At 41.7% G+C, this 26699-nt stretch overlaps 1 protein-coding gene across 2 annotated transcripts in view; it reads left to right on the top strand.

Moving 5' to 3' along the window:
• The first annotated feature begins 14347 nt into the window (after nucleotides 1-14347).
• FBN1 (fibrillin 1) overlaps nucleotides 14348-26699 on the top strand; it is a 141669-nt gene continuing 129317 nt past the window's right edge. For both annotated transcript variants that reach the window (XR_009275121.1, XM_058811553.1), the window contains exons 1-2: nucleotides 14348-14400; nucleotides 14811-15079. Coding sequence is in view for 1 of the 2 variants with exons in the window: in XM_058811553.1 (XP_058667536.1) it covers nucleotides 14913-15079 (167 nt within the window). In the remaining variant the exon portion in view is untranslated. The remainder of the gene's footprint in view (nucleotides 14401-14810; nucleotides 15080-26699) is intronic.

Genomic DNA, 26699 nt, shown 5'->3' with positions numbered 1-26699 from the left:
TTTTTTTTTTCCAATGAGTGGCTGTCTCTGGTTAGCTTAAACATTTTCCCAAATTCCAAAAGGTAAAAAAGAAGCATATTTAGTCCTGTGTAAGATGTTTGAGTGTTTAAGCCAATACACCAGACTGATTCAATCATTGGTCAAGTTCAGAATCCGACCCAGCTTACAGATTTGATCTGTAAAAGTAAACATCCAGCTATCCTATCCAGGACATCCCTGGCCATTCAGACAGCAGCTGAGGGCCCATCATCTCGTTGCTGTGGACCAAATGGAACTTTTCCAAATATTCCATCTGAGGTGGGCTCAAAAGTTTCTCTGTAGTTGCTCCTCTCAATGCCACAGTTAGTGACAATGTGCAAACTGCTTTTAAAATTCTAAAATGTAACTTTTTGTAACACATTTCTGTTGCTTCGCTCAGTGTTGTGTACCTAACTCTTACTGTCAATTTCCACAGCTTTTAACAAATTCCCTGTGTTTAAAAGCTCAGTGATTTCAATGCAGAGTGAAGTATTTACTGATCCTATGTATTAAATTTAGAAATTGGGGCCAATGAGGAGGGACCTTCCACTTGACTGACTGACTGCTCTTGTACTGCTGTTTCTGTTGTATCATACTGGACAACTTCAGGGACCAAAGCTGAAATGTGTGTGAGAATGTGAAGGTAAGTAAAGATTCAGTTAAATTCTTGCTCACCTAATGTTTACTTTGTGTCTTGTTGCAGTGACAACTCCAGGGAGCTCCAGAACTGCCAAGGAGATTTTGAGTTTTGCTTAATGAAAATCAGCAGTAGAGGCCAAGAGGGAAGATCTACCTTGAAATAGCAGCAATCATTCTCTGGTGAGTAAAGTTGAAGGTGCAAGATGATCCTTAGCCCAAGAATCAACAACTCTTAGTCAAAAGTGTTCCTCAGCCCTCCTCCTTCCAATGTCAGTAGGAAAGAATGAAGCAATAAACAGACTAGCATAGGGGGTGGCAACTCCTGAAATTGGACAGCTGACACCAGTCAGCAAGGGGGATGTCATGTTGCAATATGTGTGCTTGGACTTGGATAGTTGAGCCAAGATTGTAGTAGAGTCACTAAATGAATCTCTTAAAATAAGCCTGTCACATATTCCTACCCACTAGGTTATATGGCTGAAAGAACTTACCTGCTTTATTCAAGAACTGGTTACCTGCTGTTAGATGTTTTTGATTCAGATGATTCCTTTTTCAGCTCTGTGTTTATGCTGTGGGAGCCAGATCAAGTTTTATTCTAGTAATGTTGCAGTTTGGCACTATTTAACTTGAACTTTCTTTAACAACATCCCCAAAGTAGCAGAATGCAGTGGTATTCTTCTGTTTGCTGTATTTTTGCTCCCTATATTTTCTTTGGCTGATTTATCTTGCAAATTATAAATAGAAAAAAATTAGACCCAGCAGTCTTGGTCCTACCATTCTTGATAGTTTTCAGTCTGGTTCAGCCAGTTGTCCATTCTGCAGAATTACTGTAATCTTTGCAAAATACTCTATCAGATTGTGAAAGCCTTTCAAGACTGCTATGATTAAAATTCCAGTTCCCTCAGTGTCACCTGTGGATATGCAACTAAGGAGATCTCTGGCTTGCTTGCATTCCCAGGCTTTACTAACCACCTTTGCAGTTTCATATCTCATTTGCCCCCTACCTCTTACTTTACTTTATAGGTGGAACTTTGCTCTGAGGTTTGAAGACCTATTTAGTGCTGTGTCATGTTCCCTTTCCCATAAAATCTCAAACTGGGTACACTTCTCAGAAGTATTGAGATACACAGTCGCATATATATATTTCAGCCATTCATCCTTAAAATTTGCTGTCAAAGCTATTCTTCTGCTGTTGGAACTCTGTTCTCATGTTTCCCTTTGTTCTGTGGGAGTTGCTAAGATTTCCCATTGAAATTTATTTTTCTCTTTTGTGCAGATTCACTGTGCAGTCCTGTCTCCCACAGTGAGGATGGCTCACAATGGAGACGATGGCAACCTGGCAGTGATACAGGAGCACATTACTTGCAGCTGTAGTGAGATTTCACCCAGCATTCTGATGCAGAGTACTTTGCACTTCCAAATTAATCACACTCCTCTCTATTCTTGTTGTTTGGGTAAATATTTCACTCTTGTGTAGACTTTGATGGTGATCTGTGTGAGAACCAAGGTTCTCCATTTCCCTCCTGTACATGCTTACCTACCAAGCAAGCTTTTGAGCCCAGTGCCTTTTTCACACTTGGTAAAATGAATCTGTTTCCATCATGCAGCATTGCTTCTTTGTAAATGTGAATACAAGTAAAGAAATACACGTCTATTGCCAAATGTTCTGGCTGAATGCCATCCCTGGTGTTCTGGCTTCATCCAGATGACGAATGTTCCCTGTCAGCCTGCAGCCTAGTGAGAGGGGACAATGGTACAGAAATACTGTAATTATCTAATCAACTTTGCTTAGAATGTTAAGCAAATGCAATTCTTTAATACTCTGGCTTTACTATAGCTGTTAATTACCATGTGCAAATGCAATTTGTACAGCAAAACCGAGTAGAGGAAACATTCACTTGTAAGTTACTTTACTCCCCTCTAGTGGTCTCACACCACACGTACGTTTATGTAATACTTCATCACCGTATGTTTAAGGACAGTGTTAGTATTCTGTAAAAACCAAAAGTCTCCTGGTAACTTCTCCTTCCTTCTGCACCTCTTCTGTTTCTGTAGAGAAACCTCTTCAGGGATTGGGGTTCTATCCAATGAAGGTCTCTAGGTGAAATTTTCTTTATTTGTTGACTTTAATTGAAGGCCAAATTGTACCACCAGCTTTAAAATCCGTACATGCAGAAAAATTTCAAAGCTATGTAGTAAACATTTATTTTCTGCGCCCTCAAAGGTCCTCACAGGAGGTGTTGGTGTCAATGTCATTGTGACTAAATTCAGCCAGGGCTGTAGAAACAGCAGCAGAGCCCAGTCCTGACTGCAGTGCTGCTCTGTGTGTGTTCTGTGGCACGTGCCAGGTTTTGGTGAGTGTCTAACAGTGTTTGGGCCTGTGGGAGCTGTGGGACATAAGGAGCCTGTCAGATGACTGGGTTCCTCCTCTAAGCTTGCCAGTTGGCCATTTTGTGTACTGTGCAGCTTTCATGAGGTGGAAAGCAGGCAAGAACCTACAGGATCAGAATGGGAACTTTTTCTTTTCCTATGTTTCCCTGGTTTGTTGCTCAAGTTACTGATGTTGTAATCCAGGTGTGCAGCACAAGCTACCTTTAGCAATAGGTAATTGGTAAATTCTTGTCTTTTTCTTTGGTTCCTGGAATCTGTATTTTAAACATAAATTACTTGCTAATGTCCTTGGAGAAGATAGGGTAACTAGTAAGAGACTTATCATCTGTTTCTGCTTTAGGCAAAGGGTATAAAAAAATGTAGATAGAGAATTCACTTTTCAGAACTTAGTTGCTCTTTTCAAACTTCCCACTAGAAACATTTCCATTTTCTTCTAGAATGCTTTGGACTAATATTTTGAAGAAAATAAAGGTGAATAAAAAGAATATAGGGTCAATAAATTGTTGACAATTTTCCATTTGAAAAAATACAGTTCTTCTAAAATCCTTCACAGAATTGTTTGTCTTCATATTTAGCTATGGGAGAAAAATGGAAACATTCCAAGAATGAAAACATTTTAACACTCCGACTGGAACCTTTTGTTTTAAAATGAGTCTTGGTTTGTAAACTTTTGCAGCTCTAAAAAGTCAAAATTGAAACTAAACAGTTTAGGAGATCCAAATCCGGCCTTTTTTGCCCCACGTGATTTTTCTTTTGTGGAAAACTTAAGTATCTCAGTTTCCTTCCAAACTGGAAGGAAACCAAATGTGTAAAGTAAAATCCTTCATAAAACGTAACTCCTGTCTTCCTGCAGTGCTCTTGCTAGAGATTATTTGCCTGTGTCAGCCATGCATGCTACAATAACCAATAGCTGGGGAAACCATTTCCTACACTTCTCAAGATTGTTCCCTTTAGGTCATTAGCAGATAGTTCTAATAAACATGAGCTGAGCCAGCAGAGGCTTTGACTCTATTTATCACTGCGGATGTCTGAGCAGTCCCTGTGGGAAGCTGTGACCAATTCATCAGCCAGGGAGTTTAACTTGTTCTTAACTCTTCCCTTGAACAGCAGCGTCAACACATGTATATCTAGGAAGCAGGTAAGACATGCAGTGTTTAAAAAAATCATCTGTATAGCTGTAAACAGCACATAGGCAGGCAGCTGGTGCAGAGTTGCTTTACTGAATGAGCTGGCAGGCCCTGCCTTGGGGGTGTGTGGGCCAGGGCAGGGCCTGCTGCTGTGTGACACCCTGTGTGACCCCTGGCAGTTCTGCAGGTCGGCCCAACCCAGCTCCACGCTGCAGTGCAGGCACTGGGGCTGAGCTGACACACGCTTCCCTGCCTCCTTTGTGGTATTGCTGTTATTCTTTGTGGGTTCCATTTGTCAGCTCTCTGCATCCAGTCTGTGTAGTAGTCCCATAACCTTGCAATTCCAGGCGTATGCTCCAGCACCTTTCTCCAAGGAGCAGATGTAGTTATTTAAGAGCTTAACACAGCTTAACACGAGTCAAAGTAGGACTGCAGGGTTCTTGTGCTTAGGAGAACAGGGAAATTGGCCAGTATGGATTCAAACTCAGTGATTGTGGGTTTCTGAAACAGAAAATCTGTTGAAACACCATGCCCTATAGAAGTATCAGAGAGGAATGACTGAATAGATTCCTTTGAATCACCTAGAGCCAGGTGCCCAGGATTTGGAATATCTCCAGCAAATACTCCAAATATTGGGAGACTCCACAGCCCCTATGGCACAACCTGTTCCAGTGCTCAGTCACCTCCACAAATCTCTGAGTGTAACTGATAAATACTTGCTAAAATCCCTAATAATGAGACACATTCTGCCACCCTTATAATTATTCTCTTCCGTTTTTTAGTTTGAGAAGAATGAGGCTGTTGATGAGGAAAACAGGTCTTAAAATGACTGTGTAAGAGGCCCTATGCAAAAGCTGTAAGATCGTGTTATGGCAAATGAAGTTCTGGAGTAACCCAAGGGATGGGCTACTTGCTGTCTGTGTTTCTGCCTTGTTGTCCAAATGTTGCAATGCTGCTGCACCTTGCCTAGACCTGCTGTCAAAGGCAGTGGCCAGCTGTCTGGAGCTTGCTTTCTGTCCTGTTCATACCCTGTAACAGGCCAGTCTTCCCTGGGCTTTCTGAGAGCTCCTGGAGTATGAACAACCTTATAAATGAAATCACCTCACTATCTGCTGAATGCTTTCTTGCAGAAGTGCTGGAAACTGTGGAACACACTTTGCTGATCATCTGAGGAATGGCAGCTTCTACCCCTGGAAGCTGCCAGATGTTGTTCTTGACACACAGCTGGCTGCTGGTAGCTCAGGAGCAGGGCTGAACAGTGCAGATTCCAATGGGTTTATAGCTGGGATTTGCAGATTAACACTGTTGTACTCTGCAGCATCTTCCTGGGCTACATCCCACCTGCATTCTTCATGAAGGGAAGAAATTCCTCACGTTTTCCTTCTGCTCTGGTCCTTCAATCACAGTAAACAGAATTCAGTTCCAAATGTTTTAGAAGAGCTGTCTTATTCAGCATGGGGTTTGGATAAGCACAGGACTAACATTTCCCATATAATGGGTGTAGCCAATGGCATAATTGGTAATAGTCAGTTTAAAATGTTTAAACCTTATTCTTTTCTTTATTTTTTACTTGCAAATGGTATTATATAGTTTTTGACTGCAGGAAGGGGAAGGACAGCTTGTGAAATAAACCTGTCAAAGCAGGGTAAGTAGCTACCAGAGTTGCCTGAGTCAACTGCCCTTAAAATGGAGTTTGTGATGGGGGAAAGATGGAAACCAAACAAAAAGAAATAACACAAAAAGTAATAGATTTCAAATGCTGAGCTGCCCGAGCAGAAAAAATTTCTTCAGGATTCTGTGGGGAATGACTGTTGTTGGCACATACATATCAGTGATCTGCTGAACTGATACAATGGTACAGTTGTTTTTATAAGACATCTAGCTCTGAATTTGACACTCTTGAACATGAGTATTAAAGCATGATACATATGTGAATTCTGAAGATTTATTTTTTACAAGTGTGAGTAAATTCAAAAAACAGTTATTTCTTGGTTTAGAGAACACTTTTGGAATTTTTCTTGGTATTTTTTCTGTGTAGGACTTTGAATATTTAGTCAGCAAGACTGCACAGGCTCTTTGTTGTTAGGTCGCTGTTTGTGACAAAACTCCAAGTAGGTAAAGAGCCTCATGTGCAGACCAATGAATGCAGAGAATTGCATACTTTGAACAGGAGGAAAGATTTTGTAGCCAGCTGTATGGAAGGAATTGTTTCCAGCTCTCCATAAAGCTTTCAAATCTATGTAATAGGCTCTTTTCAGAAATTTCACTGCTCTAGCTCAGCTTAACTGATGGAATAATATTCACCACACTGAAGTCAGGGCATGCTCTGAACTCCACTGAAATAAGTGGGAGGAAAAAAAATATCTTGGGCTTGGACCAGGCTTATAGTGCCAAGGGAAGCTTCTCCAGATCATTGCAGTGCAGGGAAACTCTGTTTTCCCAATAGTTTATCATAAAATATGTCCAGACTGGAGCCTCTGAAAGATTTCCTTATCTTGAAAAGGCACCATGAATCTCCTTATTGACATCATCCACTTTTCAGCCATAAAATTACACTTCCTTCCTTTTACTGATGAACAGGAGTTGGAAAAGTCAGCCTTAATATATATCCATGTATCCATAGATAGATATAGATGTCCTTTTTCCCAAGCATCTCCTGTCAAGTATTTTCCCTTGGCTCTCTCTCATGTGTTTCAAGTGACATTTCCTCTGCTGACTCTGCCTGTTTGACCTTCATTCTTATTTGTCTGAAGTTGTGTGGTATTTTTCTTGGTATTGAAAGGAGTTCATGAAGCTAGAAAAAGTGTTCAATATCTTTATTTCAAATTTGTCAAGTGTCAAAACCTGACTCTTTAAAAAAGAAATGTAGCAGCTCAATCTCTTCTGAACTCCACCCCATTCATCACAGTAAAAGCAATTTTGGGTGGACCTGGTGTTGGCAATTTGTAAACCATTAGGGACATTCTAGAGGCAGTAATTCTGTGTTTTAAAAAAAGCTGAAAAGATTTTTTTATTGTTGGAATTTCTTCCCTCATTTAAACATAATCTGAATAATTTGTACTAGAAACTAGTAAAAGTTACTCTCATTTCAAGTGTTCTTAAATAGATTTTAACTCTATCCCTGTATCTTAATTTTCTGTAGGAGAGTAAAAAAGCTTTTCAGCCTCCAAAAGGCATACAGAGCTTTCTTCCTGTCCCTTCTCATTCCCACTTTAAGCAACAGTATGTGAAATCTATTGCAACTTCCTCCTCAAACAGCTTCTTTTACTTAATTTGACTATTGGTAAAATTAATATATTTTTTAATTAACTGCAATTTTTATTTCCAGTTTCCTTATAAGTAAAGGCAACCTGATTTTATCCTGAAAAAATAGCCATAAATCATCTATATACTGCAAATCAATCAGTTTGCCCTGAGTTCAGCCAATGCATAAATGAGAAGGGGCTAAAAATGAAGCAGAATACTCTATGAGTTAATAGGAGGTTTGCTATGGATGTCTGTGGGCTGAATTTATCCAAGTAACCATACTGGAAGTGTACAATGCAATACATTGAAGATGTATGTATTAATAAATGGATCATGTCCTATCCAGTGTGGTGTATAAAGACCTTGCATCTGATGGACATTTGGAGGGAATGAAGGCTGGCTGCTGAAACTTGTGAACTGATAAAAACCCACCCAGTGATCCTCAGTAAGTAAATTTTAATCCTTTCAATAGACAAAAGTGGGAGGGAAATCCCCAAATGATTTTACACCCGGTAAGAAATCACAGACTCTAGATGAGGTTGTCTCAGTTTACTGGTATCTAGAAAACCTGAGGAAATGAAGTCAGCCTTTAGAAAGTTACTGAATAAAGGAAAGTGCAGATCAGAGCTGTTCTGAACTCTTTGCTGGCCAAAGACTCATCCCTGTCCTCCGTGAGTCAGCGGCGCTCTCGCAGCAGGGGTGGCCAACTGCACGTGGGCTGTGCTGTGGGACTGCAGGGAGGGGATCCTTTACCTCTCTTGGTGCTTTAGAAACTGCATCTGCAGTGCTCTATCCAACTCTGGGCACCCTGGCACAGAAAAACCAGGCCCCAAACCCTAAACCCAAAAGCCACTGACAACTGGAACAAGCCTGGCAGGGGACACCAACGTGGTGAGGGGCTAAGGCAATGCTCTCTGAGCAGAGAGTTCATCCCAACTTAAGCGTGGGTTAGAAAGGAGATATATACCCTGCTGTCTTCAGGGTATAGAGCAGCTAGAGCCTGAGCAGTGGTAAGATGAAGAGCAGGCACAAATTCTGGGGAAGGGAAATTCCTTCTAAGTGTTAAGAAAATTTTGTCACAGCAAGTGTTGTGAAATAATGGAGTAGGTTACTCCAGAAAAGTGGGGTGTCCATCCTTGGAGATATTCAGAACTTGTGTGGACAGAGGCTGAGCAACCCATTCTTAAGCTGGTCCTGTTCTGAACAGGGAATTGGACTGAAGGACTTTCACAAGTCCCTTCCTATTTAAACTCATCATTGATTCTGTCAGAGCTGTATGCAATGCTCTCATAGTGTTATTTCTCAAAGGAAGGGCCTTGCAAATGGAATGTGGTGGGTTCAGTGTCTAATCCCTGGTCTCCTATTACCTATTTTATTATTTAAACTGCATCATGGGGCAACTCCCTATCAACCGAGACATCACATAGCCAGAGGAACACTGGGATGGAAAACAGAGGCAGAGACACCCAATCCCTTGCTGACAGTGTTTGAAGGAATGTAGGGTCTGATTCAGCTGTCTTTGTTGGAGTCAGTAGGGAGTTCTGCATAAATCAGAGTTTAAAGAAGAGGCTCTTGGTTACTGATTTCCACCCACTTGGAATGTATTAATTTGGATAAAAAGCTATATCCATTTTGCTCAGTGTTTTAGCCTGAAAATTCACCCGACAGTTGGCATTTTATGCTAAGCCATGAAAGCTGTTTCACTTTGCTTCTGAGTTTACAGGTGGGATTTAAGAGGTCATTGGGGACAAATGTAAGACTGAGGAAGCTTGGCTTGCAACTGTTACTGTGGCAAAATTCCCATTAAATTTGACATGGTTATAAGCTGACAGAAAGTAGTAGTATATATATTTCCTTTTCTTGCACTAAGAGTGGATTAAAATTCTGATTTTTAAATCAAAGAAGCAATTGCTATTGTTAAGATAGGTTTTCTAGCAGTACACATGGAATTAAATACATCACTGTATGTATATTAGATTGGGATTAAAAATAAAATTCCACTGTATTTGTAGTTATATTTTTATTCAACACTAGTCTTACAAAAATAGGTTGTGCTTCCCCTACCTGGAAGACAGAATGAAAATCTTTGGATTTCTTCTGGTTTAGTTCTTTTATTTAGGACCCCTAAAGAATAACCCTGATAATGGATCTGCCTTCAGCAAAGGGAGATATAGGATAAGTTTCACCCTTTCTGCGTAAGGGTTGATTCAAAATGAGATCTAGCTTTAAAAACAAAACCAACTAAAAAAATACTGAGAAGGGAATGTCTGAATTAGGGTCTAAGTTTCCTTGTACTTTCTTTGTCACTGATACTGGGGAATCCAGGTTCTTTGGAGGAGAAAGAGCATCTGTTTTATTCAGACCTTAGTAAAGAGAAATGTATGGTTTTGGTGGGGTGATAAAAAATTTGCCTTCTTCTTGTAAATTGAAGATGTTATTTTGTTTAGGACAACATATGATCTGTGTTAAACTGTTCCATAGAGGCATAAATAGGAGAGATGTGTTCTGAATGTAATAAAATGTAATAGGTTTATGCTCACTTAGGATACAACTGAGACAATACATTGTAATTTCTGCAAAAGCACATAGGCCCCTATTATCTTAGCCAAGAAAGAACTTTATTTCCTCTCATATTTCTTATATTACAGAAATATTACAACAACATATTGCACAGTATCACAAATTATGGAATTATATGTTAATGTAGGATGGATTTCTTTCTCCATCACTGTAAACTCTGCTGATAGATGAAAACTTCAATTAAGCCATTTGTAAAAATGAAGTAAAAGTCTGGGGTGAAATATGTCCCCATATCTATTAATAATGGATTCCACAGCTACTTATCACAGCTTGTCTGACCAAACAGCATTAAGGAAAATTGATGTGTTTTATTTTGAGTTACCTAATTTTTAAATTTTTTTAGATTTAAACCAGTTAATTGCTTGTCTGGATGTAATTACTGTTTGTGCTTTTAATGTACTTAAAAAAATACACACACTAAAACTTTCCCACACTATTTGTTTTCATTGGCATAATAAAGGCCCTCTTAATAAAGAATTATGTAAGATGGACATACTTATTTTTGCTCACTTGTGTTAGAGTAAATTTGCAGATTAAAAAAATGCAATTATTGCAAAAGTTCATACAAATTGAAATAAAGAAAAACTTTTTGAAATGAGCTCCCAACTCTTCATAGTACTTCTAGTGATAAGATTTTTTTATTTGCAACAGTTCAGAACAGTTTGCCTGAAATATGACTATTCTGCTAACCATCCTTCAGGAGGAGAGGAAGGAGTGTTTGAGCAAGATGAAGAGGACTGGCCAGCCAAAGGCCAGCAAGGAGGGAGACCAGTACTTTGCATCTCAGCTGCTGAGCATGAAGATCACCAGCACTGCAAATTTCAGTCCAGTGTTTTTTATGTAAACCAAACAGCAGGACAAGTAAGTATGTCTCTGAGGATCAGTTACATGTTAATAATTTGGGCACTGTGTAAAATTATTTATGTACCTGATGGTGATGAGCACAGGGAGGTACACTAAGGCATGGTTAGCAAGTAGGATGTCTTACTAGAGAAATATACTGGACTTGATTTAAAGTGTGCATGAAGTTATGTAAATATTTAGGGTCACTGTTTCCCAGGTGATAGCCAACTGTAAAGCGTGGTTTTTGTCTTTTCTATCATTCCTACTTAGAATCAATCTACCTGTAATTATCTTGCCCTGATATTGACCCTGTCACCACAATCCATACCATCTACATCCTTCAAAATATGCCTGTAAGATCCTCAAAATCACCTGGAAGAATGAGCATTGTGGAAAAAGAGTTGCTTAAATGTTATGGAAAATTCTGCTGTGCATGTAGCAGTGATGTTATATGTCTTGTTCTTGGTGTCTTTTATTTTTGGATTTGATTCCATGGTTTGATCAAGGAACTCAAATATCACTGAGTTTCTGGATCTTGGCTAATCTGTGAGTTCATCTTTGTTTGTCACAGGAAATGGTGATCAACTGGATCATCAGAATTGCTTCTTAGTTGCCTTGGTTTTTTTCCCCTTAAGTGAAGCTTCAAGTGCCTGACAAGTGTTTTGGAGACCATATAAAAATCTGTTTGTCTAGATGTTCTTCAGAGTCCAAATGTTTGCAGAAACTCAAGTGGCTGTGGGAAAGAGTGTGGATGACCCTTATTAGTAGGGCCTGCTCTGTTCAGCAGCAGAGAGCAGAAGTTGTTTTAAGTCTTTGGCTTGTGACAGTGTGTTTTTCTAGTGGTTTGAGAATCCAGGTGGGCACCATTTTAAAGTTGTCAACAATGTAAATACTTCTAATGTATAAGCATATTCTTTAAAATGACACACCAGAAGCTGATGATGTGCTGCATGTTTCACTAGATTAATGAACTTCCAGCCCACATATCATGTAGCATTACTTCATATAGTGTAATCCACATTTCTGCAACCATGCAAGATACCAAAAAATACATCATAAAATGTGCTAGAAGATATGAGAGAGTCACCCCATTAGCCTGGGACACAGACTAGATATTTTCCTAGTAGCTCATCCACAAAATTAAAGCGGTTGAAACAGAAAATATTGAAACCAAAAGAATGTTCGAGTAAATAGCAACCAAGAATTCCTTTCATAACTCACTTTTGTTTACTGGTAAATTCTATTTTCACATTGTGAACATAATTTGTAAATATCTAGTGTCATTTTTGCAGGTTCAGTTTAACTTCTATATTAACTAATTAAATGCTTAGATTTTGCTGTATGCATAGGTGATAGTGAAGGAAGAGAGCTGTATAACAATGTAATGCTTGTCCTGAATTTCTTAATGAAAGGGATAATTACTAGCACCTTTATCCTCATCTCTTTTTGGTTTTGAGCAAAATTTAATTTGACACTGCAAAAGAAATACAAAATACTTTAGGCAATGCTGTATTATCTCTTCAACAAGCATAGCCATAAAAAAAAATCTTCATGTGTCAGACATGCTTATGTGTCAGGCAAACAAAAACTTTGAAAAATCAAATTCCTATTTATCCTATTTATTCTGTTAGATTGTAACATAAAAATCCATATTTTTCATTAATCACAACCCCAAACTTCTGCTTACTATAAATCAGTAATACTTTGCTCGCAGAATTGAAGTTAATTAGTTCATTTTGTACAAGTAACAAAATAGTGGTATAAGGTGTGGGCTGCTAATGTCTTGAGCCTTGTTCAGACACACTGAGGTGGCATAGTCTGTACCCCATTACTTCTTTCTTGGGCCACTATCTCATAGTATTTCACATCTACATTTTACCTTATACTCTTTATCTGAAACTCTTAACACTACACTCCTAAAGAGTGACATTGAAATGGTCAATATCAAATGACTGTTTTGTAATTTGCAGAATCTAACACTTGATGATAAAAATCAGCCAAAATTATTAGAAAGCTGCTATTGTGGCCAGTACATAGTTTACATACTTCTATGTATGTTTAGAAGGACAATACATATTTATGAATGTAATCTATAGACTACTGGAAACTGAATCACACTATATTTCAACTAGCATCTGTCATATTTTGTGACACCATTACAATTCAGCTGTAAACAGCTTGGTACTAGGAAATCTCACACACGACTTCCTTTTTTCTGATACTGTTTTAGTGGCAGAATACACCATGCATTTATCTGGTATGGGTGGTTTGGCAGCTGCTGTGCCTGGTCAGCTGCTGGCTTATGAAATTGTGCAGCTGAGCATTTGCAACATCAATGCAATAATACAGAACCACTAACCATCAGTACCTACCTGAAACTAAGAAAAAGGGAAAATACCTGAAAATTAGGAAATCCAACATTTCTGCCAAAGTATTTATATGTGAGCAGCAGCAGACTGCATCATTTACTTTCAGCCTAATTTTTATGCTTGTTTGTTGTTTTTTTTTTTTTTTTGTATTTCCTGTCTATGTTGAAATGGGATAATCCTGGTACAGAGAGTTACTTGATAGGAGCGTATAGAATCTGGGCTTGAACTCTGTTAACTGTGTTATGTTGTGTTCCCTGCTCAATTATTTCAGTATAAAGCCTAAAGACCTTTCAGGTGTTGGTAGTGGTTTGCTCTTTTTGATTTAAACCATAAATAAAAACTGCAGGGCTTTCTTTCCTTGAGAATGATGAGGCAGGCATTTGTTCTGGAGCTGGCTGTGGAGATTTAGGAGTAGGTACAGAAGAGTTTGGTGCCTTGGTGTCTGTGCCGTGTTAGTTGCTAGAAAGCGCATTATTCATTCTGCAGCAGCCTCTCCGGTAAAGCCACCATCCATGCTATTTTTCCTTATAAGGGAAACAGATACCTTTACGTTATTTTCATAAACTAGAGATGCAAAATGCTGCACCTCTGGGAAGTAGATGCCTATAGATATGTATATGTAGAGGTATTTAGATGGAGGCAGAGGCGTGCACTACCTTCGGTTCCCCCACTCCCGTCTGACACACTTGGCTCAGCACTGAGACTACCGCAGGCGCTGATGCCTCTGCCGCCGTGTGAGCCGGGGACCCGCGGGGTAACCCGAGCTGGCAGCGTTGCCTGGCCGCAGCTGCCTCCGGAGCGGAGGGAGCGGCAGCGCCGCGTCCTCCCGGGAAGCACCGCACGCTTCCCGCGGCGCCCGGGGAGCCTCTCGGGGCCGAGCATCCCCGCAGCCCCGGGCCGGCCGCAGGTGACCCACGGCGGGGCTGGCCAGGAGCCCGCCGGGCACCGCCGGGAGCCCCCGGCTCGGCGGCTCGGGGGTGGGGGGAACATTTTTATTCCCCTCTCTCTCGCGAGAAAGGGTTGGGCGGGCGATACTTGAAGAGGAGGGAGGGGGGGAGAGGAGGGGAAAAAGGAAGGAGGAGGAGGGAGGGGGCAGCTGGAACCGCAGCTGGATTAGCGGCGGGTGCAGCGGCCGCAGCTGGAACAGCAGCGGGAACGGCAGCCGGCGGCGGCGGCGGCTCCAGCGGGTGCGCGCCCCTCGCAGCGGCTTCTCCCGGGGCGGGCGGGCTGGGCGCGGGGCTCCTGCCCGCGGCGCTCCGGCCGCTGCGGCTCCAGCGGTGCCCGGCTCGGGAGCCGGGAGGGTTCGTGCCCGGGGGACGCTTCCCGCCCCGGAGCGGCTTCGGGAGCGGTGGCGGCGGCCGCGGTCTGTCCGCGGCGGGTGCGGGAGCCCCCGCGGATGCTGCTGAAGGGGAGGCAGAGCCCGCGCGGCCCCGGGCAGCCCCTCGCCGTCCCCCGCGGCCGCCGCCTCTCGCGGGCGCGATAGCGCCGGGCTGGCCGGGGGCCGGGGCGCGGGGGCAGGCGGCGGGGGGCGCGGGGTGGCCGCGGCCGCTTTTCCTCGGTCTCTAACTCCCCTTCCTCCTCGTTTCTCCCCTCGCAGCTCGCATTGGAGAGGCTGGTCGGCTGGGCGGCGGGGACCGGCAGTCTTCGGCGGCGGAGAGGAGGCAGCGGCCGCTCGCAGCCCGGGGGCTCGGGGGACGCGATGTGGCGGGGGCGGCTGCTGGGGATCGCCCTGGGAGTTGCCGTGCTGTGGGCGTCCCAGGCTGGTGCCGCCGCCGCCGGGCACACCGAGGGGGTGAGCGCCAAGGAGAGCCGGTCCAGCCGGGCCAAGAGGCGAGGGCACGGCGGCGGGCACGACGCGCTCAAAGGGTAGGTGCGGGGTGCGGGGCCAGCCCCTCCCGGGGTGCCGCGGCGCGGGCCGGGCAGCCGGCGCACATCTGCCTCCGTGTGTGTGTGTGTGTCTGCGTATGTGTGTATCCACAGCCAGAACCCCTTGGCGATGGGGGCTCTGGGGGTGCGAGAGCTCCCCGAGCCCCCTTGGGGCTGCCCTTACGGAGGAGCGGTTTGGGCTGGGGGGCGCCGGACGCCGCCTGCAGCCCGGCAGGGCAGCGCCGGGGCTCGGGGCGCGGAGCCCCGCCACCCTCCCGGCCCCCTGCCCGCAGGGTCCTCTGCGACCTGCAGCCCTACTTCAGCTCTGGGTGGGCGATGCTTCGTGGGGATGAGCCGCAGCAGCGCGGAGGTTGCTAATTTATCTTCTAGGAAGGCCTTAGATAAGGGCACGCTGTGGGTTCGTGCATTCCTCCCGCATCCCGCGCTTCTGCTTTGCATAAAAGCAGAATAACGGTGATGCCTGGAGCCCACAGCATGCCCTTGCCATCAGCTGTCCCCTCTTATCTCCACCTTGAGCCTTTTGTGATATCCATCTTGCTCTCGTATGGACTGTCTAACTCTCTAGTACGAGTGAACTCAACATACAAGAGTTTAATTTCTTTAGAAACATTGTGATACATGCCTAGAAGAGAGGTTTTTTTAAAGACTAAATCTCCGTCAGACAAACTTTTCCCCATTCTAATGGAACACCTTTCCAATGCAGAAATAGTTGTGAAGTCAGCTGAAAGGCATTGCATGCATGTGCAGTTGAAAATCTAGTTCACTGAAGGCGAAAAGTTTGCAACAAAGTTATAAAAAAGAAGTTTCCTTTCTCAGGTGATCCAGTGTGCCTTTTCAGCACATAGCCAAATTTTTTCTGTTGTCAGGCAGAGAAGAAATGTAACAAAAAATGTATTAAAATAGTTAGGCTTCTGTAAGGGATACAAGCTATTGCTTATTTTGCCCCCATTTTCTCAAAAAGGAGCTATTACAACTTGTTAGAGGCCTTGATGAATGTGCTTTAATTTCTTACTAACTTCCTCGTAGTTCTATAGTATTTTTTACCTATATTTGGATTTACAGTCTTGGCTTTTTTAATGCTTGCCTGATTGAAAAGGGTTTATGTTTTTAGATCTGCATGCTGCAAAAATGGATGCAAGCTATCAGCATTGTTTCTCATCTGATTTTGCAGGATCAGACTCTCATATTTCATTTCCTTATACCTTGTCACAAAAGAAATAGTTGGACAAAGCAGATCCAAAGTAGATGTGACAAAATCTAGGAGGTGTGGAGGATGTACAGTAAAGTTTGAGGGGCTAATTGTAAGCAATAAAAGATGATAATAAAAAAAAAAATTATTTGAAAGTGCCTGCATTCTTTAGAGTGTTTTAATAACCTTTGTTGTAATAGGATTCTGAGATAATATCAAACTGATAAACAGAATTTTTTGCTCAGTGACACAGAATATGCCATCTAGCACACTGTGCTGACTTGTGCTAGAGGCATGTTGGCTGAGGACAGAATTTCTTTGGTGTGTGTAACTGTCACTCTGAACTGTGCTGCTTAGACATAATGCATCCAGGAATGATATTTAATGTGTTAATTATTTTTGGAATCTAAAATGGGTTAGGGTAAGTATTTAATTTTATGAGTTGATTCTTATACTTAACAGAAGCCTGACATCTTTTATGTCCTTTGCAATAATTCTTCCTTTTATCGTATGTTATCTGTGAGTTATATATCTGCTTAGTAATCTGCAAATCTGGAGATAATGTCAACATAAATTTTAGTTTTTCTGTATCTTGGTCAGTTTTTTGGAATATTGCCAACATGAATGAGTGCCCCTGGGAAGCAGATTCTGAACAAGGATGTAATAATTTGCCAGATGAACTGAGAAAAAGACAAAACAAATTATTAGTTTGGTTTCTTGTTTGACCTTCTTTGGTAACCCTGATTTGAGGCTGTATATAGAATTCCCTAATTGCTTGGAGAACAGTAATTTTGATCATTGTTGGGTGAATGCTGCTGGATATTTCCAGTTTAGAAGTTGTGAGCACTTTCTTAGGTGAGGTACTGTACTGTACAATGTGAATAAAAAGAATTGTCATTCTAACAGACAAGGTTGGAACAAATTTGGAAGGACAGATGGAAAATATATTTTGAATGTATATATTTTGATTTTACAAGAAGACATAGTATTTTTTTAACTTGTTCATCAGTACAAATACATTTGGGAATCTGTTAATTGTAATACAAGTCATAACAGATGCTGGGAAACTTTATTTCCATGTTATTACAGTTGACTAAGACTTTCTTTTCATTTTGAAGTGAACTCCTGCTCTGATTGTAAGGCACATGGGGGATACATTTTTAAAGAAAACCCTTTTACACTTCAGTCATTTTGTGTGTTTGATTATAATGACTAGTGGAAGTCTTAAAGCATTTGAAAGTATTGAGGTTATTCTGTGTGTGAATACCGGTCTTGTATGTTAAAATGAAGAGGCTGAAGATCTGTTTCAGTTCTCATGATTTTTCCTACTAAACATTTTTTACTGCAAGCTGTTGACTGCAGGAGATGTTTGCTTTCATCTGTGTGACCTTTGCCTCATTGTTTATGGCAATGAGCTGTCCAAATGTATAATGTGATTTTAGAAGCATATTTTAATTTTAATAATTATAAATTACTTGGAAGTGCCTCTTAGGTTCTCATTTTAAGATGTTACACTTGCTGCTCATGTAGTGTATTCAAAGTTTGAATCAATCCTGCTTTGGAGGCATTAAAGGTGAAGTCCTTTTAATGCCATCTGTGTTTGGCCTAACTCAATGGATTTTTATGTGCTGGTGCCTGATGCCTCTAAGTGATCAGAAAGCAAGCAGAATAAAGGCAGTGATTATTAAAAAATATAACTAGACTCTCTGGTCATGGAAATGGTGCTGTAATCCATTACAAATCAGCAAGTTAAAATAATAAGCTGCTAGTGAGACATTTCTCCAGATCCCCAGAACTCATCACAGTTATTGTGACTTATACTTACTGTATTGAGCTGTAAGGCATCAAGCCATTATCCTGCTACCCCTAAGCACCCAAGAATGCAGTGTCAAATTCTGTAAGAATTAAACTCTACAAAACTGGCCATGAACAGGAAGTTCTTTTTAAACAATATATACTTGAACACAACCATTCCTATGTGTTTCACTCATTTGAATATAAAGCAAAAAAAAATTTACTGGTGATTTGATTTGTATTTGTCTGAATACAAGAAGTATTGTACCCAAAGTCTTAGAATTAATTAGGATTTCTCATTTTCTGATGATGCTAGAAGACTTCAAACACTAATGAGTATCAGTCAGTTCTTAATAACATTTTAAGCAATGTTTGTCTTGTTTACCAGTCTCTTCTCAGTAGAATGACCAAAGAAAGCAATGATTTGCTTAACAAATAGCAGAAATTTTGAAAGAACTGAAATTTCTTCAAGATAGCTGAATTCTGACATGTTTCTAATTAGGAGACTAATTAAATGTACTTGTGCAAGAATTATTTAGCTTCTTAATTTTTATTAAGTCGAAATGATAGTGAATATTGGAGAACAGAATAGTTGGCTCCAAAAGGATTCACGAAAGTCTTGCATTAAAGGTATTCAACAGGAGATTGAGCTTTTTGGACCAATTTCTTTTGGGCATCTCAAATGAAGACCACTGATACACTTTCCTGAGTAAACTTGGTTGGATTTGACCCTTTTTATTCATCAGTGCTCCCTGAAATAGAATAATCTTATTAATCTATAACTTAATTCTAGTGTTCAGCTATATAATTAGGGCTTTTGGTTTTAGTTTTAAACCAATCTTTACCACTAAAAGCCTGCTGAAGAAAAGCAGACTTTCTTTACTGGTAAATATTTGTTTATACTGAAAAACCTCAAAGATTTTTCTTACCACTTGTGGCATGCACACCTCTGTGCAGCTGCTGGTGCCACACCTTGTCAGTGCCACTCTGCAAGTGGGGGCAGCCTGAATACTTGGAAATAAAAAACTTAATTAAAAATACATGCAGGTTGCTGTAATACCTCATGTGCTGGAGCACTCACCTGGCTTCCAGGTGGCCTGGCTGGCCTCCTTCCAGTCCTCTGTGCCTGTGGGGTAAAGCTTACATGGAGGATGAGGAACTTTTATTCCAGCATATCCTAGTGTGGAAACCGAAGTCTTTGGCAATTACGCATAGTGTTAACATTCTGCACCTCTCTGAATATATTTGCCAATTATTATAGTACTGTTCTTTTGTTATTACATGATCCTTTGAAATCTATTCTGGACTGAAATGAGTTCACAGAAATTGGCACTATTCCTCATATATGTGTTTCCTCTCTTTTGGTATGATGTGATTTGGTGTAGGTGTGAATTGTGGAGCAGGAGAAAAACAATAAAAAGGAAATCATCTTCAGGGCTTTGTGGTCCTTGTAGTCCGAATTGTGTTGTTCGGACACCATCTCTTCGGAAGGCACAGCCTTAATCCAGATTCTGGTTTATCAGTTTTGGGGGGAGGCTTCTTGGCCTGTGTAGTTTGTAGGGCAGAATTAGGACTTTATTCATTTTGGGTATGCCAGTGCAACCTGTGCTTAAAACTCTTGGTGAATACCATTGTGGTCTCCCTTTCAGTGGGAGGCTCTGAGGCACATGATTCTGTTTCTGACAGCCTAGCCAGTCTTCCTCTTTGTGATCTTTCTCATATTATATTCTAGCAGGACACAAATGGTTTTGAAGAGCCATATGCCTCTCCTAAAATACATTAGATAATTACTTTTTTGCCATTTGATTGTAGTAGGTCATAAACAGAGAAGCAGAGGAAAAAGGCTACAATCAACAGTGTAGCAGTATTCTTGATGGACTGTCTGAAACAAGATTGTTTCGGAAATGTAAAATCAGCCTGGGAGACTAAGATGAAGCAGGTTTCCTATGACCCAGCACCACTGTGGCAAGTTGACATGTTGAACATCAGAAGGCAAGACTGGATGTAATTCTTTTCCTTTCTTCCCCTCATTTATCTATTTGTTCATTTTTGTCTGCTTAGCTGTTGGCTTGATCAGGCTGGCTGCCCCTGATGCTGCAGGACCAGTCACAGCTGGCCTGTGGTGGGATTTGTGTATTTCACATCAGGGTTGTCACTTTGTGTCCCATTGCAGGAAGGTGCATCCTGAGGGGTCCTTTAAGGGTGATTGTTGCTATGACATAATTGCTTGGCAGGTTAGAAACAGATTAATTCCATAGCCCTTACTCAGACACAAGACATGTCATGGATAGTACTTTCTTTCTTTCTTTGTGTTCCAGATAATAATTTTCTTCTGTGGATTTGGTGTGCGGTTATCTCATCTTATGTGTCGTGGTGACTTTCTGGAGACTTTCTCATCTCAGTTTGTTAGTGTTTAATTGAACTTTTACTGACGGGGTGTACTGTGTTTAGAAACTGGAGGCATAAAGAGTTGGGGGGAGAACAGCACCTGCTGGAAGTGTGTCTTGTTGGAGCAGAGTGCAGTAATTTGCAGTTTGCAGTGCAGATTTCCTGAGAGAATTGCTCCGAGGAGACAGAAGAAACTCTGGCTTGGCGTAGCTGCTCAAGAGCCTACTTAAGTATTATGAAAGTAGACTTCTCCTCTGTTGTGAGCCAGCAGGATACATTTTGTATTCAGTGGTGGTTCCACAGGTTGTTTATCAGATTCTGTATCTCCTGGGTCAGTTGCCCTTGGTCACTGGATAAGTTCTGCTCCATGTACACCTTCACACCAGTGTCAGAACCTTTGGGGCTGTGCTGGGCTCGAGGATGCAGACTTGAAGTAAGTGTAGGGCTGCTCTCCGTTGATATGGGAGCAAAGGGAGGATCTTTGGGTCAGAGCTTGGCAGGAACAGTCCATCTGTCAGCTTCACTGACAGTCGTCCTTATCAAATCAGATTACAGCTTCTGTTTCCCTGTATGTTTATTTTCCTTTCCTGTGGTGTGTTGCTCAGCATTGCTGCTCACTTAGGACAGTCTTTGTCATTCCTCTTCCATCCTGCAAGCTTGAAAATGTTTAGTGTATGAACTTCAATACAGTTTTCGACAAGGGTCACTTTAAATATGTTCATGGACTGAGCAACCTGTGATTGTTAGAATTGTTAGTATTACCCAAAAGAAGGACCCCAAATATTTAGCTGTATGGATCACTAGGAAAATTTCCTCTTGGTAGAAATGTGATAGACACTGGGTAATAGGAGACCATCTCTACTTAAATAAGACATTAGGACCTCGAGATCTTTGAATGTGCATGTATGAAAATAGTAAGAAATGAATCATTAACTTTTTTGTTTTGCAATGAGAATGAATCCCATCTCATTCTTCTTCTTCATCTCCCTGCTGAACCCTGAAGATGAAGAGGATATAGAAGCATGTCTGTCACTTTGGTCTTTCTCCCCAGACTCAGTAAATATTTTTGAAGAATGGAGCAATTGTGGCCTGGAGTGTTTCTGATTAACCATTGCACTGTGCTGGGAAATATATTTGTAGCTTTTCAATCTTATATTTCTCCTTTGGTTGTTTACTCATCCATTCTGACCTTCCCACCTAGTTTTATTTGTTTAATCTTTTGAAAGGATTTCAGACCTACTGAACAACCTCATTCATGCTAAGGCTGGTGTGCAGATAGAGGCATGAGGACGATAATTTGGTTTTTGTGACAGTTCAGTAAAGTCAGGCTCTTCTTTGGAAGGTACATTGGGATATAAAATATAGCCTGTTAAATTAAAACCTCTGCCTTCTGGTTTTGCTTATAGATCTTGACTGAAGTATGGAGGAGGTCTAGCTTTTATCTGGAAAAATATTTTCAATGTTGACTTGCTGGAGAATCTGTTGTTTTCCTTTCTACTTCTCATTTTATGAAATGATTCATGACCATTATAGCCTCAGAAATACCAAATGAAAGCCACAGTTCTTTTGTCTACAGGCTTAATCATTTTCATCCTCTTTTTCAAGCTTCCCTCTCTCTCATATTTTGCTGGAGGACATCAGAATATCCAGTGATGTTCAGCTGAGGTTTCAGACTAAAATTTGTTTCCTTTCAGGAACGTTATTTTCCTGTTTATTTTCTTCTTTGTTTTTCCCTTTAATATTCCATCTTTTTCTCTTCCCTGTGTACAGAGTAAATTACCAGTGTCTGCTAGGGACAAGTTGAGCTAAAGCAAGGTTTTCCTATTTCCTTATGGCAGATGTGCAGGTAATTAACCTTTTGACAATGTGGAGTCACTGTCCCAGCAAGGACAGAGACAAAAGGTAGAATATTGTGTAGTGAAGGGAGGAGAAATACTGATAACTTACTTAAAATAAATCTTCAGTAGCCTAAGGGAGAGCACTTAATACACAAATTAATGGTATTACTTAACACCTAAGTGCATTCTCTGCCAGTATTGATGCAAGTGTCAGGTATAGGAGACTCCCTAAAGGATTGATGCCCTCCATGAGGGGGATGGTGGGTGGTACCAGCACAACTTTCAGCCTCCAGGGAAGCCTCAACGAGGGCCTGGCTGGACTTGGGTTTGGCTGGCCAGTGTGCCCCACACCAGCCCTTGTGCTGCTGCTCAACTTGGGCATGGGTGGTGGAAATCCTCAGCTCCCTGGGTGCTTTCCCTTGGAAAACTGTTAGAGGTTTGTCCCCTCAGGAGCCATTAGTGGGTACATGGTGAGTGTGGCGAGTAGACCTGGAGATGTGAAATTCTCTCTCCCTGTTCCCCTCTTGGAAGTGACAGCTAAGCATTGCCTTAGCCCACAGTTAGATCCATTTCCCATGGGATGTTTTTAGTGCTACCAGATAGAAAAGACTTCTTGTCCTCTGAATATATCTTTTTAGTTTGTTTTTTTTTTGGAGTGTTTTAAGAAAGTACCTGAGGGATCCTTCCTGTTTATCCCCTCACTTGTCCACTGGCAGACGGTTTCTTTTGGTGATGTCCTTGTACTTTATGTGTCTTACACAGCCATGTAGATGGGTTTTGAACTGGACCCGTTGACATTCTCAAGTGGAACAATGAAGGAATACATGCCAGAAACGCGTCTGTCCCTGGCTATGAATGAGAACAATGCCTGGCTGTCAGGTTAGATGAGCGTGTCCCTGCAAAAGACAGGGTTGGATTTTCAGAGCAATTGTGGAAGAATTCTCTTAATGTCAATGCTGTTGTTGGATTGCTGTATTTAGCTGTCACAGTGTGATGGAGGTTAGGGTTAGAAAAGTGTTCAGGTTTGCTGCAGGAAACTTGTATGTCATTTTGAACTTTAGGCCAGAGCCAAAGATACCCGTAGAGCTGCTCAGCGTGTTATTTTTTTAGTCGAACTGAGCCAGGATTCTGGGACAGCAGTATCCTCACTGTCAGAGTGAGAAATAGTTATCATATTAGGCTCTCTGCATGGCACAGCCTTGCTTGTTGCAGTGTAAAAATGAGTACATCACATGCAATCCTTTCTATGTAAAAATACATATTTTGCTTAAAAGTGCATGCTTATTCTTTATAGTATAATAGAAGCTACATTTTGTGTTTGTTCCAGAGTATAGCATAGTTTCGTAGGGTTTCCTTTTATATGATTGAAATAAATAGCTTCAAGAATCAGATCTTCCCTTCCCAGTTCTGCTTTGCTCACTGCTCCTTGGAGGAGGGGGTAGGTGCAAGCCCAGCAAAAGGAGGTGCTTTAGATACTGACCTCTAATTTATGCATGCTTGGCTTGTGTCATCTAGGTGAGGAGGGATCTTGGAAGGCCATGTGGTCCAACCCCCACTCAGAGCAGGGTGAACTTAAATCAGGTTGCTCATTGCTGTGTCCACTAAAGTTTGGACTGTATCTGCTGATGGAAGTTCTTGATTCTGTAGGAAAGCTGAGTAAAACTCCAGTGGAGTCAGCAGAGCTGCTCCAGTCTGTGCATTTAGTATTAATTCTGAGACACTGAGAAATTTAGGTAGGTACATAAAGCTGGTTTACAGCAAAAAGTATAAATCTGATTTTGTGTCTCTTGAAACCTACTAGCAAAAGCAATTCATCATCACATTCTGGAGCCTTAAAAAGCACATTTTTAAGACCAGCCTCCCATTTTTTCAGGTGCAGTTTGTCATTCTTTTTAACTGCCCAGTGCAAGCATGGAAACATCACTCCAATTTTATGTGGACATGATCAGCAAATAGTTCTGGGTACAGTTTTAGCAGCTAGCAGTTACCCACATAAGAAGGAAAATAGGCAAAGCTTTCTCTAAAAACAACCCCTGGCTGATGATATTGCTTTAAATGGTATTTTTCTGCCAGAAAACTGGGTCATATGCTAACCACTGCAGCCAAATAGTTAATAGAAGTTGTTCATTTGCAAGGGAAAGTCCCCAGGTGTTTTCCTAGGGAGAGAAAAAACGAGTTGAGGGAGCTATGGGAAACCCTTCCTGGTATCCCTGCATCCCAGATCTCCTGGTGGTCAGCTGTTTCTCTTGCTCTCTAAGCTGCCCTCTGCCCACTCTGTCTGGTCTCAGTGTAATTTATTTGAGACCTGTGCTTTGGGTTTGATTCAGCGTGGATTACGCCAGCATTGGCCGGTGCACGGCAGTGCTGCTGACACAATTTCTGCCTGAAGCCTCGCTCACAGCAGTGCCAGGAACTCTTCCTCCCATGGGAGTTGCAGGTGGGCAATGCTTTCTTCCGGAGAGGGCTGTAATTTCCTCGAGGGGTCACAGGCAGGGCAGAGTGGGGATGTAGAGAATTAGCCCTCCCCCCTGGCAGGCTGCAGCATGGGGCTCTCATGAGGACAGTCCCAATGCCAGAGGTGTCCCTGCCATTCCCGGGCTGGGTGTTCACTGCTGCTGGCTTCACACAGGGTATTGAGAGTCTCCCTCACTTCTCTCGCTGTCATGTACCCTCGCTGCCTGGTTATAGCTGATGAGAAGACTCTGCCAAGCTTAGCATGGTTCGTTTCTCATTATTTTACCTCTATGTGCCCACTCTGCCAATCCATGCACAGTGCCTTGGTAGTGGCTGCAGGCTGGGGGAGCCGGGCAGCTTCACATCCCTGCTGAGCCAGAGCTCTGGAAGCATGGGAGGGACAGCCCCAGTCTGTCCTTTCTGTGGGTGACATCAGTGTTGCCCTGTGGAGAGAGGAGACCTTTTATTTGAGAGGCTGTGCCAGCCAGAGGCAGTGGTGCATCTCCAGGAGCTGATGCTGCAGCTCTGCCCGGCTCATTCTGCACACGCTGGGGAGGGACCCACACGGCTTTCCTTGGAAATGGCTGTAGGGCCCTGTGGCTGCTTCTGCAAAGAATATATTCTAGTTTGGTGCATGCAGGTGCTGTCGATATCTGTGCAAACCTATCACTCTCAGGTGTTAGTTATCAGAATTTCCAGATGAACCTTTTTCTCTCTGCTGTTCCAAGATTTTTCTAGCTGATGACTCATGTCTAATGTCTTTTGATAATTCAACTCACTTTGCTACTGAATTTCTGCTTGTGTATCATTAATCAAAGACACAATATCTTGTTTAATTTAGACATCTTTGATGAAAGTCTACGCATCAGCCATCCTGTCTCTCAGCACCATACCATTACAGAAATCCTTTTGTACTTTACAAGTTCATTAAGTGTCTCTAAAATAAAATGTAAGACTTTTAAAATTTCAATGGTAATAGCTTTGTTCTGAGATTCTCTGTTCCTTATCTTGGCTTTGGAGTGAAAGGAAGGTGCTGTAGGTAGTTTCAGGGTATACAGATATGTTTTTGCTTATTTTATCATTACAAATCAGATTTTATAACTGCATTCTGTTTCAAGTGCTGTTCAGGAAAACAGTTTTATAAGAATATAAAGCACTTTTTTAGTATTCATAGCTTATAATATCAGCAGGAAAATATGCTCTATTCAACACACAGTGGGTAACTGTTCAAAGCAAGTGCCATGATAGAGCCTTTACAATTTGATTGATGGATTCCATGATTTTACATGAGGTAAATGATTTATTATTGCCTTGAATACTTTATTTATGGGGATTTATTGCTATAGTGTCTGATCACCTCATAAATATCAATTAATTTAACCTTCAAAATTAATTATTTTCAAAGTCATTTTACAAATATGCACGATGTAAGAACACTCCCTTAGAGTGTTCTTAGTCTCAAAGAAGCAACATTCAGACTTTAATATAGGTTTCTTTTATAAGCTAGACAGCAGCTTTCTGACGAAAAATTGTTCCACTGGAAAATGCACTTGTCAGGCTCAAACTGTTCCATGGAAGTACAGTTTGATGACTTTTCTTTTTTTTTCTTTCAAAGCTAAGCTCACTGCACTGGAGTTGGAGGCTCCTGGTTGTATGGCTTAGTCTACCCTGTGGACAGCTTCAAGGCTCTCAGGGTCTCTGACTTCATAGTTGCTGGCACATCTAGGTTTTCCAGAGTCCCATTTGGAAAAAAACAGGTTTCTCTGTGACACAGAAATCTGCTTTTGACTCTTAACGTGGACCAGATGGTCCCCAAAGCCACATACTTGCTGAGACTGAAATTTGGCAGAGTACATAAACATCACTTTATGGTCAGCCTTCTATAGATCCTCACCAGCTGGAAGAGGAAATGGGTGGTTTATGCCATTGGTTGTAA

This window comes from Ammospiza caudacuta, chromosome 10 (assembly GCF_027887145.1).
Source record: "Ammospiza caudacuta isolate bAmmCau1 chromosome 10, bAmmCau1.pri, whole genome shotgun sequence".
NCBI lineage: Eukaryota > Metazoa > Chordata > Aves > Passeriformes > Passerellidae > Ammospiza > Ammospiza caudacuta.
The sequence above is the reverse complement of the archived record's forward strand: the minus strand, read 5'-3'. Positions and strand labels throughout refer to the sequence as shown.